The sequence below is a fragment of the Charadrius vociferus genome, unplaced genomic scaffold (genome assembly GCF_000708025.1).
Source record: "Charadrius vociferus isolate BGI_N301 unplaced genomic scaffold, ASM70802v2 scaffold423, whole genome shotgun sequence".
Taxonomy (NCBI): domain Eukaryota; kingdom Metazoa; phylum Chordata; class Aves; order Charadriiformes; family Charadriidae; genus Charadrius; species Charadrius vociferus.
The window spans coordinates 3,579,399-3,600,012 of NW_009648149.1; the positions used below are offsets into that span (position 1 = coordinate 3,579,399).

At 44.5% G+C, this 20,614-nt stretch overlaps 1 protein-coding gene across 1 annotated transcript in view; it reads left to right on the plus strand.

Annotated features, from left to right (window-relative positions):
- DOCK7 (dedicator of cytokinesis 7) overlaps window positions 1-20,614 on the plus strand; it is a 104,013-nt gene that overhangs the window by 72,060 nt on the left and 11,339 nt on the right. The window contains 14 exon segments of the mRNA XM_009884009.1: window positions 3,333-3,502; window positions 4,330-4,484; window positions 5,398-5,580; window positions 6,064-6,199; window positions 7,408-7,504; window positions 9,913-10,009; window positions 10,887-11,021; window positions 11,701-11,853; window positions 13,033-13,191; window positions 13,445-13,545; window positions 14,469-14,661; window positions 15,106-15,249; window positions 16,214-16,345; window positions 17,363-17,377. Coding sequence (XP_009882311.1) covers window positions 3,333-3,502; window positions 4,330-4,484; window positions 5,398-5,580; window positions 6,064-6,199; window positions 7,408-7,504; window positions 9,913-10,009; window positions 10,887-11,021; window positions 11,701-11,853; window positions 13,033-13,191; window positions 13,445-13,545; window positions 14,469-14,661; window positions 15,106-15,249; window positions 16,214-16,345; window positions 17,363-17,377 — 1,870 coding nt within the window.

Genomic DNA, 20,614 nt, shown 5'->3' on the forward strand with positions numbered 1-20,614 from the left:
AAAGAGGTTCCTGCTGGAGCCCCCAGATGCCACAGGGGCACTGCTGGAGCTCTAAGGGGAAAATAGCTTTTCTCAATTGTAACAAGAAAATCATTTTCAACATTTAGGAAGTCTCTTTTGCTGGTGGTTTTAAATGTTACGATGTATTTCGCCTGTGGTCCTCCCAGCTCTTTTTAAACATAAATTATGCATTGATGAGGCCCCTGCGGGTTACATAAATAGACAAATAGAGTCAAGCATGCAGAGTTTGTCGGTGACTTGCCTGGCTTGTGCAGCAAATAATTTTCTGAAGGAGTGTAGCCTATAGTCCTGACATCCAGTCTGTTACTTGTGTTATTTAGGGCTGTATTCTGCCTTGCCTCTTTAAAATGGGTTTCAATGGAAATTATTGATTGCTTCCACAGTCCTAAGTTCTCTTGCAGGCATTTTTCTCAAGGTGGACTCGAAAATATCAGCCGAGTCGACAAATGCTGATGATTCATGGTTAATTCTGCCCCTTTACCAAGAGGTCTCAGGAGTTAAACATTCATTCTGTTTCCTGTTGCAGAAGAAAGTGATGCCATAAATTAGAATATTTTCTTGTATATGTGCATAACACACTGCAGTCCCATTTGTTTGGCCTGAAATGGAAAAAGCAGCAGATCTTTACCTATATACGCTGTCTGCAGAAACCTGTTTTGTAGCGTAGGAACATCCTGCTCACTGGTTAGAAATCAGGTCCTGTCACTGGACCTGATTTGCCCTTCTTCACAAACTTTCTGTTCTCACCTGTCTCTTGAGCCCTCTCACCTTGCTATTCTCAGCACTTAAGCTTGGACCAGGATGGTAATCTCTGCCCAGCGGCATGAAGGAGCTATCGGCATAATCTTGCTGGTGCTCGCTGGGGAGGCGGCTCCTCTCTCAAACCTTGTCTAGACAGAAAAAGCCCCCGATAACCAGTTCAGCTCTGGAGATGCATTTTGAACAAAGCACGTGAATTTTGGTGGAGGCGTGTACCAGTAACGCTTTTTTTGTTTTTTAATTTTTTCCAGAATGACTTGTAGTTTGCACCTTATTAGCTCTTCTCAGGCTTCAACCTTCTGCATTTGCCCTGGTGGATCCACCGTATAAAGTAAAACCAGTCTGTTCAGATCTGCTTTTCCCTTGCCTGAAGACTTTTAACAATCATATACTACCATCAGCAGGTTATTAGTAGGGGGTTCGGGCATGCCTGCCATTAAAATGTTTTGGCCACCATTGGAAAAAGCTCAGAATTGTTCCCAGTTACATTATCCTGCAGCAGGAGTGGAGAGGGATGTCCTTCTAGTTGCTTATTGTGTTGGAGCTTCTCCTTAGGTCTCGATAGTGATACAGAGCCTTAAATGTGTTCTGGCCTTGCTCTTTTTGCTCCATTAGCAAAATATGTTAAATTTTAGCTCACCCGTTTTGTAAGAACTCTTTGGACTGAGTTGGGCAGAAAAGACTGCGGTGCCTGAAGGTGTTGTGTTAGATAGATCCCTCTGTGCTGTACAGTAACACGGTACCTTACAGTCCTCCTCCAGAGCACTTCCAGTCTAAAAGAGAAGGCAGCGTGCAGATGAAGGCAGGCAGCGGGATGTGACAGTTACAGAGCGCGAGTCCAAGCAGCTAGACCCCGAACAGATTGACTCTGCAAACAGTGCTGTGGTGCTTTGGTTATTAACTCATATTCCTCGTTTCATAGCGCCCATGTTGCCCATGTTGGCTGATGTTGCAGGACAGAAGTGAGAAAATCGGAATTTGGCCCTCAGTATTCGGCGACAAAAGTCAGTTTTCCAAAAGTGTGCGGTGTTGACACAAATTCAGGCCAGGGCTGAGATAAGAGAGGGGATGGTTGGAGGGCGGCAAGATCAATTCATTGCGTTATCGGCCAGAAAGATTAGTGGGCTGTATTTCCTCCTCTTTGCTATGGATCGATCTGCCTCGGTACCTGCTCTGTTCTGGAAAAGTGAGAAAGAAATCCACGTAGCCCTAGGTTTGAACTACGCTGCTTCGTTTGGGTGTGTTTTCCCTATACGCGGTTCTGTGGCCTGCAGGATAGTTTCTCTTGAGCTGTTAGAAACCCAACTTAGGTGCCACTCCTTCAAAATAATACAAAGACTTTTCTTTAACCTTAATCTGAGGGAATCAGTCACTTAAATAAGCATTTCCTAGTTGTTAAGGGTCTCACTAATTACACAAACAGGCAATTGTAGGATCTCATTATGACTTGATTAAAAAAACACAGGAAAGATGTGGAGGTACAACTAGCTAGTGTCCTCCTAACCTCTACTGGGGTCTTTTAAATAATTTTAACCCCCCAACAATCCAGTCAAGGCCTCTCGTCTGTTTTTTAACCAGAACTCAACTCTACTTTTCAGGTAAAGTGGATACTGCCTGAAATTCAGCACTTGTTTTAATACCTGAGGTCTGAACATTGAAGCTTATGTTTTTGCTACTGCATAATGTATGAGCTTCCTTGGCTGCTTCATGCATGGGGTAAAGTTGCCTTCTTGGCCTGGTTTGCCTACGGAAGCAAATAGCTCCGGAGATACCCGCTATTTGCTCTGAGAGAGTTTTGCCTCTCTGCGTGGTGGCTGAGGGAATTGAAAGGAGCAGAGCGAGTTCTTGAGAGATTCAGGGGAGTTTGTGTTTTCAAGGCACGAGCGCCGAGCAGGCTCCCGCAGGGTGCCCTGCAAAAGGGGATGGTGCTTGGGCCCTGCCATCGTTTGCGTCTTAATAATGAGGAAAGCCATTTTTTCCTGTTTTTCCTTCTACCCTCCATTTCTTTGACACTTTCTATTCCGAATTATTGATCTGTCTACTGATTTGGTTGAATAATTACGTGGGAAGTCGGGGAACTGAAGCAGGAACGTCCTGATTGCTTGATAAAAGCAATGTTCTATCTTAGGAGGGCTTTTCTCTCTCTAAATGGTGTTCAATAGAAACAAAAAAAGAACAAATAGTTTCACTAAACCCACTGTCCTCTCAAGTGTCTCTCCCTGTTTTCCATATTCTCTAAGTTCTAACGGTCTTTAGGAGACTCGATACTTGAGCAATAGCAGGAGCTGGGGCTTTGTATGGAAAATATGAAAGTGTTCACATTATATTGGGTGTGCAGCTCCCCAAGATATTTTTTGTACGTTTTATATGGCATAGTGAAAACCAGCCATTTGTAAAATACATGGGAGATCAAAAAATCCATGTAATGGCAGTTTATGTGAAGTTAAAAATAAAACCCAGATTTTTTTTCTTTTTGGAAGCCCCTTAGTTACAAAGTATAGTTTGCTTTGAAGATATTAACTAATCTGTGTGACCCAACTCTCTTTTAACAGTTTATTTGGATTGCATAAGAAGGTCATCAATATGGTACACAATTTACTGTCCAGTCACGACTCGGATCCGCGGTACGCTGACCCGCAGGTAAAGGCCCGGGTGGCAATGCTCTATCTACCTCTGATTGGCGTGATCATGGAAACCGTGCCTCAGCTTTATGACTTCACAGGTATTTTATATTCTGCGCTTTCAATATACATTCATCTGCTCACAAGACTCGAACGTTTGGGTTCTAAAACTGAACTACAGAGCCCCTTACTGTTGGATGAAATAGTTTCTATTTCTGAATTATAACTTCGACATGTTTTTGCATCCATTTCCTAAACTGCATTTGCAGCGTGTATCTTCAATGACTGTTAACACTCAAAAGCTGCGTTTGCCCACTTGTTTGCATGAAGCGAAAAATGAGCAATGCATTTTAGTTTACATCTGGCTGGATGCCGTATATGCGTAGCCAACCTTCCTCTGTGTCTGACCTGCTTAAAAAGTCACCCCACGTACTGTACAATTCTCATAACAGTTCCAAAAGATAAGCAGAGTTCGTTTTCTTCCTCTTAGTGTGTGCTCCATCAGCTTTTCATTTCAGGGGTGCTTTGCAAAGTGTCCTGAGGAGCAGCAGGGGTGGGTTATTTCAAACCAGGGCAGGGAGTCCAATTGGGAATAGTTTGGAATTTGGAGTTGTCATCTACATCCTTTGAGTTTAATGACACAATAAAGCTGCAAGTAAGGATTTGCAGTGAAGTATTCAAAGGGACAAAAGGTCTCTTTTCAGAAGGATCCTAGATACTGAGGTTGTGTAGGTTGTGTTTGAAAATTGTTGTTTTCTTTGCTTTGCGTGACCTCAAATAATAATCCTGCTTACTCGCAGGACCCCGTGAGCGTGATGATTTTCAGTTTGCATTCCCAGACAGTTCAGTGAAACTAGCACTGCGGAGGGAGGCTGGGGAGAGAAACTTTGAATTTGGGGATTGACTAGATGCGTGTGTTTCCTGGCAGAGAGTCACAATCAGCGAGGGAGGCCGAGCTGCGTCGCTGTTGATGATTACGAAAGTGAGGGTGGAAGCATGATAAGCCAGACGGTTGCCATGGCCATCGCAGGAACATCGGTCCCTCAGCTCACCCGGCCCAGCAGTTTTCTACTCGCCTCATCGGTACGAAGCCATCTCTCCCTATTCCTTGACCCTCAGTCTGTGTCAACAAGCAAATATTTACGCGTGCGGGTCCTGTGGGGCTGATCATGTGGTAGGGAATCGTATCAGCCTGCAGCTGGGTGTTACACAGGGAGGCAGAGGGTGAAAGACAAGGGGGAAACAGATCTCGTTTGCATGTTGTTGTGCCTCTCTCAGAGAAGGTATAAGAAAATGCCAAGCGGGGATAAAAATCAACAAACCTCAGAAAATGGAAAACTTCTCGTTTCTGATAAGGGTTCTCTTTTTCTGAAACAACCTGATAAAAGCTGTGTGGAGTGCATTGGTCATTATGAGCTCTAAGCCCTAAGCAAAAACTCCCACCCCATCTAAATCCCACCTAGCTGAAGACATAAATGGGCCCTTTCCCTGTTCTCTGCACAGGGAGGGAGTCCTCCTGATTCCAGTAGCAGGCAGGCCCTTCCATTTCTCGCTGCTCCTCCCTTTACTCCTGCATCAGGACCCCATTTTGCTGGGTTTTATGTGCACTTAAAGTGAGACACAGATACATACCTGAGATAGTGAACGGACACCCTCTGCTTAACTGTTAACCTGCTGGAGGTTATTAAAGGCACCTTGAGGGAAGTTGGTATTTGCTGCCTGAGCGGAAACTCATTCAGACAATGTGATTATTTTGGTTCAAACTGCTGCTTCTCTCTTGTGGCTTGACTATCTGTGGGTTCCACTGGGCTGTTGGGTTGAGAAAGAGAGATGTGTGTCTTCTCCTGGTTGTTAGTTAAAAATGCCTATTCACCTTCTGTTCCTATTTGGTAATTATTTAGGCTGGGGTGGTAGCTGATGCAGATCCTGTTGGTGATGACTGAAGTGTATGGATGTGAAATACCATGTGGCAAATGTCTTGACTTGTCTATTTTAGGGTGGCAGGCAGCACTCCACCTTCTCAACAGAGTCCAGCCGCAGCCTTCTGATCTGTCTCCTGTGGGTGCTCAAGAACGCGGATGAAAGCGTCTTGCAGAAATGGTTCACAGACCTGTCAGTGTTGCAGCTCAATCGCCTGCTGGATTTGCTTTATCTTTGTGTATCCTGCTTTGAGTACAAGGTACTGCTATATTGTTTAAACCTCCTGAAGTTCCTTCTAGGCCCTGCCGAGGAACTTTATACCCCCATTCTTTACACGACTGCAGAAAGGCATTTCCTGCTTTCTCCTAAGTATTTCCTGTATTCAAAATCCCAAGGCTGAGCAAGTCTCTGTGCAGCCTCTAGCCTTTTTCCATGTTTACTTTTCAGCCATGGAAATGTCTGTGCCTTGTTTCGCTTCTGAAGCAGTTCGTGCTGCTTGCTACTCATCTGGGAACTGCTGCAGGGAAAGGGGATAACTCTTGGCCATATTGCTTACTATCAACAAGAAGAGAGTTTTCTGTAGCGATGTTGGAGTCTGGGTAGATTGTCTAGCTAGCAACAAAACCTATATTCCTTTCCTGCTGTATGTCTTTAAACAGGAAAGATATTTTGAGTTGTTAATGCTTAGAAAATATCCCACATTGAAAGAATCTTCCCTTATGGTCTCGTTTGAAACTTGCAGGGCAAGAAAGTATTTGAAAGAATGAACAGCCTGACATTCAAGAAGTCGAAAGACATGAGAGCCAAACTTGAAGAAGCTATTTTGGGAAGCATAGGGGCAAGGCAGGAAATGGTCCGAAGAAGCAGAGGACAGCTAGGTGAGTAAAGAAGTCTTCTGGGCGGTCCCCTTTTTCCAAAATCCGCTACTCCCATCCCCAACAATTACTTACACCCATCCATGGTGTGGGATACTACCCATCAGGATTTTCAAACAAAGGAGCCCCTAGAAAAAGCTGTTTGCAGCATGCTTCACTGGGTCTGCAGAATTTCTACACTTTTCCTAAATAAACTCCCTGTAGATGGAACTTACCATCTACAGGCAGTTTTTTACTTGATTGCTTTAGTGTACATGTGATCATGTCTCATTTATGGGGTGTTCTTGCCTGAACTTCTTCCAGTGTAGCACCTTTCAGAGACGCCTTCTAGGGTGTCCTGTGCAAGGATCAGAGTGGAAAACAAACTGCCTGATCTTGCTTTGATAGCTCTGAAAATGCCTGGCTATTTCTGCTAACTTAATGAGGCTTGAAATAGCCAGTGGTTGGGGTAACAAGCACCTTCTGATGATTTTTGCTGTTTGTGTTGTTTGGGAGGAAGGATGGCCCAGGGCTTAGGACAAGAATCAGAACTGTGGTTTTGTCTCCTACTCTGCCACAGGCGTGCTGGCACATGTGAAACAGTCATTGTAGGCTAAGCTGAGTAAATATTTTGGAGCCATAATTAATGAATCACTTCAGAGAGATGGGAACCTTTGGTTTATTTTTTTTTTTTCCTTAATCTGGCCTGGTTGCCTTTATTACTTGAAATTCCCCTGCCCTCTCAGCAGTGAGAATAAAGACATAAAAGACCGTGAGGTCGGAAGGTGGGTCTAGGAACCACCCTGAGAACATTACTGTGTGCCAGTTGAGGACAGCAATATCGGACTGCTGAGGATTGCCACACACAGGCTCCTTATGTGGTCCAACGAAGGCGCTTCTCTTACCAGCCCTGATAGCTGCCTCCCTGATTAGAGTTGTCTCAGCTGCCTCTCTCCGTTAGCTCTATGGTGAGCTGGCACGCGGCGGCACACAAAGTGGTCTCCGTTGCTCATTGCCCTCTTGCATACAAAGCCGCTGCACGTGAAGTTGCCTCACTCAGCAGTGACAGAATTAGGAGCCATGTTAACATCTTTCTTGGGTGAGGGCCACAGCCTTGGGCTCTTAAGAAGTCAGTTTACTGTCACCTCTCACTTGTGAACAAATCTAGAGTTGCTACCCATGCGAAAAAATTAGCATTAGATGACTGCTGTTGTTTTGATATTATCCTGCAGAGAGAAGTCCTTCTGGGAGCGCATTTGGAAGTCAAGAGAATTTGAGATGGAGAAAGGATATGACTCACTGGCGTCAAAACACAGAAAAGCTTGACAAGTAACTCTGCCTTATCCTTCCACATTAACAATGTGACAGTGCCTGTGAGAATGCAGGGTCTCTCTCCCTGTAGAAGGTCAATGGCAGCAGTTCCCTTAGCTCCCGTGTGAGCAGGTTTGGGCCCTCAGTCGGAAGAGGGCTGGCAGTGTGCAAGTAGCTTGTAGGCCAACACTGCCCTATCTAGCTCTTTGCTTTTCCGCTGTCCCTTGCTTTCTTAGATTTTACAATGAGATTTAAAGAGACTGATACATTCCATTCCTTCTTAAAACCCTATAGTAAGCTGTAATTTAGAGAGAAGTTCCATTAACAGTATTCACAGATAGCATATATACCTCACGTCATATTTCCTTTATTCCATAAGAGCATTCTGGAGTTGTCAAAGCTCGCTTTCCTTTCCTGTCCTAATCCATCACTTTGATTGTTTTTCCACATGTGCTGTGCTTTTAGAAGCCACAAACCAGCCAGGTACTGTAGCATTGGTGTGCAGTTCTTACAAATTGCCGTTTTGTACATCTGCAGACTCAGTCATCACAGCGTTGTTTGTGATGCTTGGCAGAAGTTTTCAGTGTGTGTGTGCAACTGATTGGAATGAGCCTCTTTTTGCTTATGACACCCATTTCCTTTAACATGCCCTCTTTTGGTGTGGTTTGATCTGGAGGGCTCAGGAGTTGTGTTTGAGCTTCGCTGTGCACGTTTTCTGTTTCCTCAAACTGCAACCTGCAATCTCCATCCTCCCAGCAAAATAAATGTTCCTAATCCTAGGAAAGCGATCTCAGCCCAAATGAAGCTCTGAAGAAACTGGAGATTGGGGTCTTCAGAGCCTGGGTGGAGGGCAGGCCAAATTTTACCCTTGAAGACGTTGACAATTCCTGAAGTTGAAAGTACATCTTCACAGCTTCTAATTGCTTTGTCCAACACAACAATGTAATCTCTTGTTATGTCAAGTAGTGACTTTTTGTCCAAGACCCCAGTCCTGTTGAGGCATTGGGAAAGCCAAGTGACCGGTGTGTTTCAACCTACTAATGAAGTGATGTAGGTATAAATTTCACTTGGGCACAACTCCAGAGCTGTGGACAGAGCTACACCAGATTAAAATTTGGCCTGAAGAACCCAGTTCGCTGCTGGCACTGGGTCTGAGCCCTTTCATCTTCCCAGGAGGACCTCACGTACATGCTGTGGAATACCCTGATGGTCAAAGGATGGTATCTCACCCCACAAAATAATCCGCTTTGATAACTCTACAAACCTGCTTTTTAACCCATACTTGCTTACTGTGACCTGGGTCCATCGCACTCCACTCCTATGGCACTGCAAGCGTGTCCTGCATGCGTAGGTAGAGTCTGGCCCTTTGAAACCTAATAAGAAAGACTTTGCACACCGAGAATTGTGCGCAGCTAATTGCAGGTGGTATTATTTTACGCAGATGGTATTATTTTGTATGGGGCCAGGCCCTGAGCCTCCATATTCTGGAGCCTGAAGAGTAGATACTGAGCGTATGACCCAGCTCCCAGAGGAAGCAGAGTGTGGCAGGGGAGGGTTGCGGCAATACAGGTGCCAGAGCCGAGTCAGCTGCCGTCCCCTTTGGTGTGTATTTTGCTTGGATTTTGTTGATTCCCATGGGTCACGCTCCTGCTGTGATTCGGCCTGGCATGAGTCTGTCGGAGGTGGCACCTGTGGTAGGACAGGCCATAGTTGGGCTCTTTAAATATACTACTGAGTCTTTGCCAAGTGCGACTCGTGCCACTGAAATTAGGTGGTTGCTGCTGAATTTCTACCGGTGTGAGTGGGTGCATGAACTTTGTAAGCCTTTCCAGGAAAGTGAGTGCCTGGCGTATGCCGGCAAAATTGTGTCATTTTTCTTGGAGAGGATGATATTCTTCAAGAACTGTAATATAACGTAGCTCCAACGGACAAAGATCGCACCCTCACAGTACGCACCCTGTGCTACAACCAGTCTAGGTGCCGGGATCAGCAGTGCAGATTTACTAGCTCGTGTAGCACCACCTTGTGTCCATAGCCTATAACATAAAACCATACGTTCTGTTCCTGATTGTGCTGTTGCATGCCTAACGATGCTACTAAACCAGTTTTGAGTTGGACTTTGATTCTAAACTGTTGCGGTGTTCCTGGGAGAGTAACGGAGTGTCAGAAAGTAGCTTGATCTCTCCTAGCATGATGAACGTAAATCCTGTGTAAGTTTGTATTTGTAAAAAGAACAAGTCTTTCTTCCTGTCCTCTTAATGGATGCATTGAAATATCCTTGTAGTGTTGTCCAGTAGTAAATATATGCGTTGTGACCGGGGTGGGGGGGTGTGTTTCTGCTAACGTGAAAATATTTTGAACTGGAAAATAGGTAGGTCTGTTTCTTAAACAGAAAGTAATTTTATTGCTTTCTTTTCTCTGATTAGATCAAGGGCAGAGATAGAACATGAGGCACTTATCGATGGAAATCTCGCAACGGAAGCGAATCTGATTATTCTGGATACACTAGAGATAGTTGTACAGGTAAGGGCGATAAGGAAATAGAGATGTAATAGCATTACGATCACCTGGCCAGGCAGCATTTTGTTAAACAAAACCTTCCTGCTGCTCTTAACTGCCTGAACACTGTCGGAACTGTTCAACTCCCCTGCTGCAGCAGGGAGGGTGGTAATAACCTCTCCTAATCCTCAGCCTGAAACGGTCTGGTTTTACATTGCGGTAGCTTCCTTCAGGCTTTTTGAAAGCTGTTTACTTTTTGTAGTATGAGAAGTGGTTATTCAGAAACCTCAGTAATGAACTGTAAAAACTTCCAAGCGCTATTCTGACTGATTCCTCTAGTCCTTCTCAAATCTGCCCCAAGTCATTGGGTTCCAGGTCAGCCTCCTGTATCCATAGTTAATTTGCACGGTGCAGGAAAGCTTCCAGGCTCCTTGGCCTGTGTGCACAGCCCAGCTATTTCCTCACTCCCCACAGGTGAGCGAGGACACACGGCAGTTTTGTCCCCTGCTTTCGGTAGAAATGAAACCTGGGCAGGGGATGGAAGCAGGCAGGAGCAGGTTGCCACGTCTGCCTCTGAGCTGCAGAGGGACCCAGGGGTCGCACCTTGCGCCTGAATAATCCACCTAGAGGCCAGCTGCAGGCTTTCCCTCTGCTAGAACAAGGTCCCCAAAGGTCTCATCGGGTGGAATGCACCATCGTTCCGCTGGCTTCAGCGCGTGGGTCGGGTTTGTGTTAGCTGGGGGCTGATTCAGTAATGTGACTGTTTTGCAGGCCTGGCTAAGTGGGTAATTTCTCCACGCCAAAGGGTTTTTCAGCAGAGTTATTCTCTCTTACACACGCACAGACTTACACAGGAGGATAATTTTTGCTCATGCAACTCTTGGTTTACTTTTGACTGCAGACTGTTTCTGTGACGGAGTCCAAAGAGAGTATCCTCGGCGGAGTGCTGAAAGTGCTTCTGCACAGCATGGCCTGCAACCAAAGTGCACTTTATCTCCAACACTGCTTCGCCACACAGAGGGCTTTGGTTTCAAAGGTGAATTCTCTGCGGACGCTGTTATATATCCCGAGCAGCACTGCTGGAGGATGGGGCTATTTTCTTCCTTGCGCTTCACTAAGCATTTATTATTTCGTGCAATATTAGATTTCAGGAAGTGTGGCTCATTATCAGTACCCATATTTATGCACTTTGGGTTTGACATCTGCACACAAAGGTACAGTTCGCACGGCCCGAGTGTGGTGTGGGTTCCTGCATGCACCAGTGGTAAGTGGGCAGAGGTACCTAGACAGTAGGGAACACAAAGCACAGGTGGAATTTAAGCTGTATGAAATTCAATTAAAATGGATTTGTTTTGCTGGACCCATAATTTAAACAATTTCCCAGTTTCTGTGGTTATACTGGGAAAAGCTCCAGGTTTTAAGCCTGAGTTTTTGGAACTGATGTAAATCGGTCTAAAAGTGTAGATGTAGGAGCAAGTTGTGGGGGCAGGTGGGGGGGCAACAGGAGTTGCCTTCCAGTGCTGCTAGTGAGCCTGCTTTCGCCTTACTGTAAAAGTGAAGTGACTCAAACTAGCATCATTCCCCTCAAAACAGAGGGGATTGGACTTCCTCTAATGCCAGTGCGTGCTCGTTGCTGAGGATTGCCCTGGCCTTTTTGTCTGAGTGCTTGTTCCCATCTGTCCAAGCACTAATTTTCTCATGTGCTGTTTTTCAAGTTCCCTGAACTGCTGTTTGAAGAAGAGACTGAGCAGTGTGCAGATCTGTGCCTGAGGCTCCTGAGACACTGTAGCAGCAGTATCAGCACGATACGGTCGCATGCGAGTGCCTCTCTTTACCTTCTGATGAGGCAAAACTTTGAGATTGGGAACGTGAGTATCCTGCTGCACTTCATTAGGTTATTACATGTGAACTGGTTGGGGACCGCCGGATGAAGCTCTGTGTATTCCTGTGGGAGAAGGGCTGTTGGAGGTCTTACCGTTGAAACGAGCCTGACGTGCAAAGGGAAGAGAGGCACGCAGGAGCGACATGACTTTGCCGAGCTCCTGATCTTGCAGTACCTCACACTGTTGGCCGGTGCATAGCAGGAGTGTCCAGTCTCCAGTCTGACCTGTACGCCCAGAATGGCTTTGCAGGCAAGCTGCCTCTCATGTTGGTTTCTAGAGAGATGCAGAGTCCCACCTGGAACATCCACTGTGAGAGGTTCCAAACCTGGCAGTTTGGAAGGTTGGCGTACTCTCCAGATTGGACAGTTTGCACACGAGGGGCTGTTTGGAGGAACTCCCTCTGCCTTGCTTTGGCACGCCTCTAGGTGAGAGCAGAAACAGCCACGCAGCCCTTCCTGTGGCACAGCTAATATGTGAGTCCTTTCTGAAAGGGAGGTTAGTGGAGGTGAGGTAGCAATGCTGGGATTTTGTTTTCATTCAGATCTTACCTCCAATTACATCTTAGCTTGACTCACCCATGTGGACTTTAAATTGTCAAGAACATTCCCAGCCTTAACTCTTCCAGTTGGTACTTTGCAGGCAGACGTGTAGCTATGTGCTACAAAGCGCTCCTCCAGACATCTTTGCACTGCTTTGGTTACAGTCCCCTGTGGTGAGTAGCAGAACTGGAGGGACCCACTGGTTCTGGGCCCAGGGACCGTTAGTGGGTTGATAGCAATGAGGTGATGGTGCCTCCAGTTGTTAGGCTTGACCAAAGCAAAAGAAAGTGTTTGGAATGAAGGTTGTGTTCACGAGAGGGAGTTGCACATCATCCTGTTCAGGGTGCTTGGGAGGAGACCAGGGAGAAGGAGAGAAAACTAAAACTTTTGCAGGATAACCTTCACTTGGAAGTTAATAATGCTGTCATCAGATTATGAAGTCAGCAGCACCAGAGGTTTATTGTAACCACTGCTCTGTGACAGTCCTTTTCACAAAACTTGTGTTTTCTCTTTTGTATCAGGTGTCTGTCAGGAGGAGGGTGCAATGATCAGAACAGTGATGTTGCAGCAGACTGTTGCAGTATTTCCAGGTTGTTGAAATATAATAATAATTTCTCTGTTGCAGAACTTTGCCAGAGTGAAAATGCAGGTGACCATGTCGCTCTCATCCCTGGTGGGGACATCCCAGAACTTCAATGAGGAATTTTTGAGACGTTCCCTGAAGACTATTTTGACATATGCTGAAGAAGATCTGGAGCTTAGGGAGACAACATTTCCTGATCAGGTAAAAGAGAAGTAATATGTAGTTCATTAACAGTCTGTTCTTAAACCTCCATCTATAGCTGGAAGTTGCATGTATTCCCTGAAGGAGGTACATTTTTTTTTTTTAATCACCTGAGTACATAAAACTCAGGTTTCTGATCAATTCGGACACCAAGGTTCGAACACACAAAGGGTCAGAGTGACTGTGGTCCAAACATAGCATTATGTAGCTCAGATTCCATTGCCAGTTCATTGCAGCGGTATATATTTTACAGGTCCAGGATCTAGTGTTCAACCTCCATATGATCCTCTCGGACACAGTTAAGATGAAGGAGCACCAGGAAGATCCAGAAATGCTGATTGACCTGATGTACAGGTAGAGTTTATAACCATTGCACTGTAGGGACGGTAGATGTCAGTGCTCCACACGGTGCTCGAACAAATTTTTGTGCCTACTGCACTTCCTGTATTTAGAGTGTGAGGTATTGTATTGCTGTGAACTTTGATTACTTCTTTTTGATTAGCAATTACTTTACTTTAAGTTTAAACCTGTTTTACACTGCTTGTCACGATTCACTTTTCCTCTGGAACCAGCCCAGTTCCAACCAAACTTGCTCTTTGCTTTTGGACTCAGATGTTGCACATTTGAGCCCTTATAGTGCTCATGGACCAATACGTACCTGTCTGTTGTGTTTGAATGTGGTGTTTGGCATTTATGTAACTTATCTTGGAGAAAAGGAGTTTCCATTCCCCAGCAGTCTCTGACAATCTCATCCTCCACCTGAGTAAAGACAACTCTCCCTGCTTGCATCAGGGAAAACTTAAGGCTCTTCCAGGACCTGCTTGTGCAAAAGGCTTTTTGGTGGTGGTACATACGGTGGTCTCCATATGCAAAAGATATTCCAGAGCCATGTTAAGATCCCAACTACCAAATTGCATGGTGTTTGCACGAATGGTCGTGAAGGCTTCTTAGAAGACGGCAGAGGTTTTGTCATAAGCAACCAGGCAGGTCTGCTCAGATCGTCCCACATCTTTGGCTTACTACCTGTCTCCAAGTGAAATTCGAGCTTTGGTCCAGAGCTTCAGCAGTCACCCATAAAAGCATTCTGCCATCAGGGGGGTAGCTGCTGTTGCTCACCTGCCACTAACTGGCTCAGAAATCTGTGAAGTAATTTAGGGTAACTTTCCATCTATATCACTTCTTATTTCATGTCTTTCTGTATAGCCTAGCACGGAGGGTGGTTGTTATTGAAGGAGAAGTAACTAAATACTAATCACAGAAGTTTTCTTTTCTATTAGGATTGCAAAGGGCTATCAGAATTCCCCTGACCTGCGCCTGACGTGGCTGCAGAACATGGCTGGAAAGCACTCCGAGAGGAGCAATCATGCCGAATCAGCCCAGTGCCTGGTCCACTCTGCAGCCTTGGTGGCTGAATATCTAAGCATGCTGGAAGACCGAAAATACCTCCCTGTAGGGTGTGTTACATTTCAGGTAGGAATTTTCCTCCGTAATGTATTTTTAGGCTTTGTCATCTGGTGCTGAGATACTGAGTATCTCCACGTGCTGGGAATTACTCCGCCTGTATACTCATACTGCACTTACTCTGTTGGTTTTGGTCTGACCATTTCATAGCGGGTGCCGTTGATGAAAGCGGTTCCTGTGACTAGTAATGTTAAGTAATGTTAAGCAGGACAATACCGAGTAGAGCAAACAAGCACATACTCAGCTTTGAATGTGTAGGTGGTCCAGTCTGGTCAGTTTAAGCACGTGCTGAAGTACCGTGCTAGTTCAGAAGGAAATGAAAGAAAATGCATGTGAAAGCTGCCTCTTTAAAATTTTAGGATTTGATTGAAAACCAGCTGGCTTTCAAAGTATTGAGAGGTTTGAATGTTGTTTAAACAGTAAAAATATTTTGTCTACATTATATTTCCTTAGAACATATCTTCTAATGTTTTGGAAGAGTCAGCAGTTTCTGATGATGTTGTATCACCAGATGAAGAAGGTATCTGTTCTGGGAAGTATTTTACAGAAGCTGGTCTGGTGGGATTGCTGGAACAGGCTGCAGCGTCTTTTTCCATGGTAGAAGACTTTAATTTCTTTACCTATCTTCTTCAGCAATCTTATGGGCAGTATGAAGGAAAATATTTTCTCTGTGTATAACTCTATTTTAACCACTTAATTTGCATGGAGCATTGGGAGTTTTAGTTGTTCAAGGCAGCTCGGTTTGCCCTCTGGAGTAAACTGTGCAAAGAGCGGGATCTGGGACTGAGAGGCCTCTGTGTGTTTCCAGTGTCTTTCACTTCAACGCTGCACATTTGGGAATTCACAACAGTAAAGAAAGGCTGTAATGTTTTTCCTCCTCTTCAGAATGAGTTGGCTGAGAGCTTTATGTGAGCAGTGTTAATGAGCTGGTAGTAGTGTATCCATCAAAACCCAAGGAGAGCAAGCGAATTATTTCCCACGACGCAATATGAAACATCATCCAGTGGGTTTAAGTACAGGCAGCAACGACTCCAGAGCAAAGACCTAGAACCCCTGCTGTGGGCTGGCTAAGCCATGCGATGCAGTGTCTGTGCCTGCGGTGGGCTGGATCCCCTCCCTTAGAGACATCCTAAGGAAACTTCACAAATCCCATCTCACGGAGTCCCAAAAGTTGGATGTAGAAGTCACTTAGGTTGAAGATGCACTAGATAGAATGAGCTTTACTGTGCCCTTAAGCTTTCATTTTTCATTCTTATAGATTTGGTTAGGATCCTATTTAGCTTGTTGTGTTCTTGTGCATGTATCCATCTAAAATATCCTGGTTTTGATTCTGTTAATAAGCGCATTTATTAGTAGCAGTGTGTAATGCAGGAGGCTGTTGGTTCCAAAGGTGACTGGGGATTTTATTCCGCTCACATCTGGGTATAACTTAAAAAAAAAGGTGCTGATTACATCACAGTGCCACCTTTTCGTTTTGCAGTATTGTAATTTAAATGCTGGTAGTATGTATCATTCTTGCTGTTGAATTGATGGAGCAATCTGATGGACCTTATTTTTGTAGGCTGGCATGTATGAAGCAGTTAATGAGGTTTACAAAGTCCTTATTCCTATTCATGAAGCTAATAGAGATGCCAAGAAGCTATCTACTATTCATGGTAAACTCCAAGAAGCGTTCAGCAAGATTGTTCACCAGGTAATGATTTGAATTTTCAGCTGCAATGTGAACTGTGAAGAAACTTCAAATACTCAGTGCAAATAAAAACTACCTGTTAAGAAAAAAACATTTTAATCGGATTACACGAGATTTGTCAAATGGTGATCCACAGTAAATGCAAGGATCGCTAACAGGATTTTTTTCTCTCTGGACATTTAACATGAGAAACATGAGAGACATCATATACTAAGTTTCATTGTAACTTTAGAAATACCCAAGAGTTAAAAATTCCAATCATCTGTCAGTTTATCCTTTCAGATGTTATTTTAACCTGTCTTTTGCATGCTATATTTCTGGGAAAAACACTGTATCTTGCCTTTAGCCTGGTAGGTATTGTTCAGAAATGTTGGGGTTTTATTTGTCTATTTGTATGGTAGATAAATAATTGAAGGAACCTTTCTAAACTCAGATGGTGCAAAACCCACCAGCTTAGGTGCTGAGCATTGATGAGAGATACCAGAAGTTATCAACCAACCTCAGCTAAGCAGGAGACGAGAGCACTTGGCAACTCTCAAGAAGCACACGTTACCTTCTAGGAGAGGTCTGTCGGGTGCGTGCCTTTCTGTCAGGGCAGGCAAGCACTCGGCCAACCCTCCTCCAGTATGTGCCAGTGCTACTCTGAGCCCCCCGCCCCAACCAGCTCTCTGGTCGTGGGCTGCTGGGTACATCGTATGTCTGTTGGTGTAGTTACCCTTATGCTGCCATCAGCTGCTCAGTAGGTGTTGATGAGTGCATCGATTTCATAGGATCCAGCTGAGAGTCTGGTGGTTTTCTCCATGTTCTGGCATCGCCAGATTCCTGAGGTTAAGTGTACCGATGGAGGACAATCATTGAGTGTCCTTCTAGGCCAGAGAAGGCCGTTATGGATGAATGATGACTTGTAATCATTGAAACCGTTTCAGGTTTATGATACCTTACATTGATGGTCATGTTTTGGCCTTTGAAACTTTTTTTTTTGGTTTCTGTGACATGCGCTTTTTACTTTTTATTACACAGAGTACTGGCTGGGAGGTAGGTAACTCCATTTTAGTTAGTAAAGAACACTAATAGATTTTTCAGATGACTCACGCCAACGCTTGCCCACATGTGCTAGTTGTGGGTATTTCTGTTGCTGTCTGCTGTTAAAACAATTCATTAACCAAAGAAATACCAATAAACCGATTGTGGTTGTATTAGGAAGTTCTTCATAAGAAGCTGTAGGTAGTGCATGGATGCTGATGTGTTCCACTAATGAGGTTCTTTGGTGAATGAGCCACTGTATCATCACTAGTTTGTTTTTATAATTTGTTTATATTTCTTTTCATCAGCATTGACACAGAATATCATCCCTCCATACCATATTTTCACCCCACCCACAGGGGTCGATTTAAGCAATAATGCTCAGAGGTGCTGAAACACAAAACTGCTTTACTGCGTGTGCAGACCGCATTCCAGAGAATAGGCTGCTTCATTCTGGTCATTTAAGAACAATCAATTTGTTACGTAGCTGTTTATCTGGCAGGAAAATACCTCGGTTGTCTTAACTGGAGTCAGTTTTGCTACTTCCATTTTTGTAGAGGCTGTTTGCTCACCTTTCTACAACATACAACACGAGAACCACACATTTGGATTAAAATTAGACAAAGCAGTCGGCTTCATCCGCACACAGCAGAGGGAGTTGGATAACTCAGGCCCTAGTCCAGTCGACACAGTGGGTCGAGAGGGCTCAGAAGACATTTTAAATGTTTTGTGACTATGATGTTACATTGTTTGGTTAGTCTTCAGCTGTCCAGTTAATCTCTGCTTTCCTGTGAATCAGGCAACTCAGCACGGGCCATCTCACTCCATGTTTCCACCACAGGAGAGCATTTAAGCCCCCGCTTCCCAAACTGGGGCCAAGAACGAAGTTCTTTTGCATTGTGTGACGCAAATAATTTGGACTGATGATGTCTGAACGTCAGTTTCAATTTCAGCCTAGCAAGAAATGAAATTCGGTAGCCTAAAAGTAACCCCTAACGCTTAAGGGCTGGCCCTGTAAATTGTTTGCTTGTTCCTGTGAAAAGCCAGAGCAGATGAGGCAGCACAGCAATCCAGAGTAAATGTCGTAGGAGAGTAAATGATCTGTGTTCAATAGCCAACGAACGTGAAGGCCTGTGAGCATCTATTTTGATTCGTCTGCCCCTAAATCGACCCCTGAAGAAAATCCTGTCATTGGTTATGATTCTAACATCACTCAGTCATGTTTTACTGCATGGTAAAAGACACCCATGGTTTCTGTTCTCGTCTGTCATCGTGCTCCTTCATTGCCACACTTTTTCTGATCTTTGTGCTTTGTAGCTTTCAGATTTGTTGCATGTTTTGCCCTTTTCCCCTTATTTTAAATACTTTAATTGATGCTCACCCTTTTTTATTTTAAAGTTTATTTGCTGCCAATTTGCTGCTTGTTTGTTTTTTGGAATTTCCCTAATTAAATACTTTCTGTTTTCTCCTCTGTCGCCCTGGTTGCTGACCCTCCTTCCCACTCTTACTATTGTCTGTTGTGGTAAGTTCCTACTTGTGGAATTTTTTTTCCCCTCCCTTTCTCCTCCTCCCCCCCCTCCCCCCCTTTTTGTTTTTACACTGTGGAACCCCCAATTTCATTTTACCAAAGAGCTATGCCAACAGCAGGATCCCCCCTTCATGTCACAAGGAAAGTAGTATTGCCAACTACAAGCACTGAAGTATCCTGATTCCGGCACCAATGCGTTTCTGAGACCTGCTTAAACATACCAAGTGGTGGGTTTTTCTGCTTGTGTGTTTTGTTCATTGAAGAAGTGTTGAATTCATTCTTTTTGTTTACTTTCCAGTTAGGAAAGTTGTTAGGAAAAATCTTGTCATGCTATGCCATGTGAATTAAAAAATACTTTTTAAAGTATTAAGGGTGAGGTTGCCATCAAACAGCAGGACTGGTGGTACTTTCAAAAGATCAATACTGGAAGACTTGTAGTAGTTGGCAACACTGCAAAGGACCTTGGGTTAAAATTTAGCAAGAAAATAACAATGCTGCGTTTGGTAAAGGTAGTTGGATTTTGCATTCGGCACAGTGCGTATGAAGGAGTTGCCTTTATTCCTACATACTTTGGGCTGACTCTGCCTTCAGGCAGCTCCTGCTGTGTTGGTCTTGGTGAAGAAAGCAGATGGTCGCTCTTGCGTCTTGATTTTTTCAAATATTGTTGGCAAAGCTTTTTGTGTGCGTGCAAGAGATAACTCTAAAACTTTATTCCCAGCAATTTTGAAAGGTATTTACCATGCATAATAACAAATCATGAACCTTCATAAATCATGATGGCTGTTATCTGCTCTGCCAGTTCTGTAATGGCTATTCAGTGTTCACCTTCATTCTCTTCTCCTCCCAAAGACCTATTATTTTTCATAAAATAATAGGAGATAAAATGCTTTTAATAATTTCTCCCTCATATCTGCATTTTTAGCTCTTTTCAGAAACAAGACCATGGAGTATTTTTAAGTTATTTTTCTTGTTGTGGGTACTGTGATTAGATAGACTTTGGTGTTGGCTACATTTCAATTAAAGATCCTAGTACAGGGCCGTCCCGTGTTCTTAACGCCAGGCAAGAAGTTGACCTCTCCTAATCTCAGGGGGCTGGCAGCTACTGAATGTCTATGAGAGGTACGGAATGGCCCGTAGGTGTTTGCTCTCCCGGAGGAGCGTGTTTCCAGCCCCTTCCTACTTCCACCTACAGTTTCCCCAACATGAGTCACATTTGTTTCATGGCTGATGGATCCAGGGGTTTGTGGGGGAGATGTTTCTGTCTCATGAGGGGCTGACCAGCGCTCTTCACTGCTGGCTCTTCCTGGGACCCTTATGATAACTGAGTTTCAGCAACTGGATTTATCAGGAAAAGACGGTGCAGCTGGTCTTCATGACAATGAAACAAGTACATAAGTTGGGTGCTGCTTTCGTACCGGGGCACTGAATCTCACCGGAGAGGGAACTGCTGGAGAGAGTCCAGCAAAGGGCTACAAAGATGATGAAGGGATTGGAGCATCTTTCTTATGAGAAAAGGCTGAGGGACTTGGGGCTGTTCAGTCTGGAGAAAAGACGACTGAGGGGGGAACTTATCAGTACTTACAAATACTTAAAGGGGGTTCCAGGTAGATGAGAACAGTCTGTTTCCAGTAGTGCCCAGTGACAGGACAAGAGGGAACGGGCACAAACGTGACCATAGGCAGTTCCATCTCCACCTGAGGAGGGCCTTCTCTGCTGTGAGG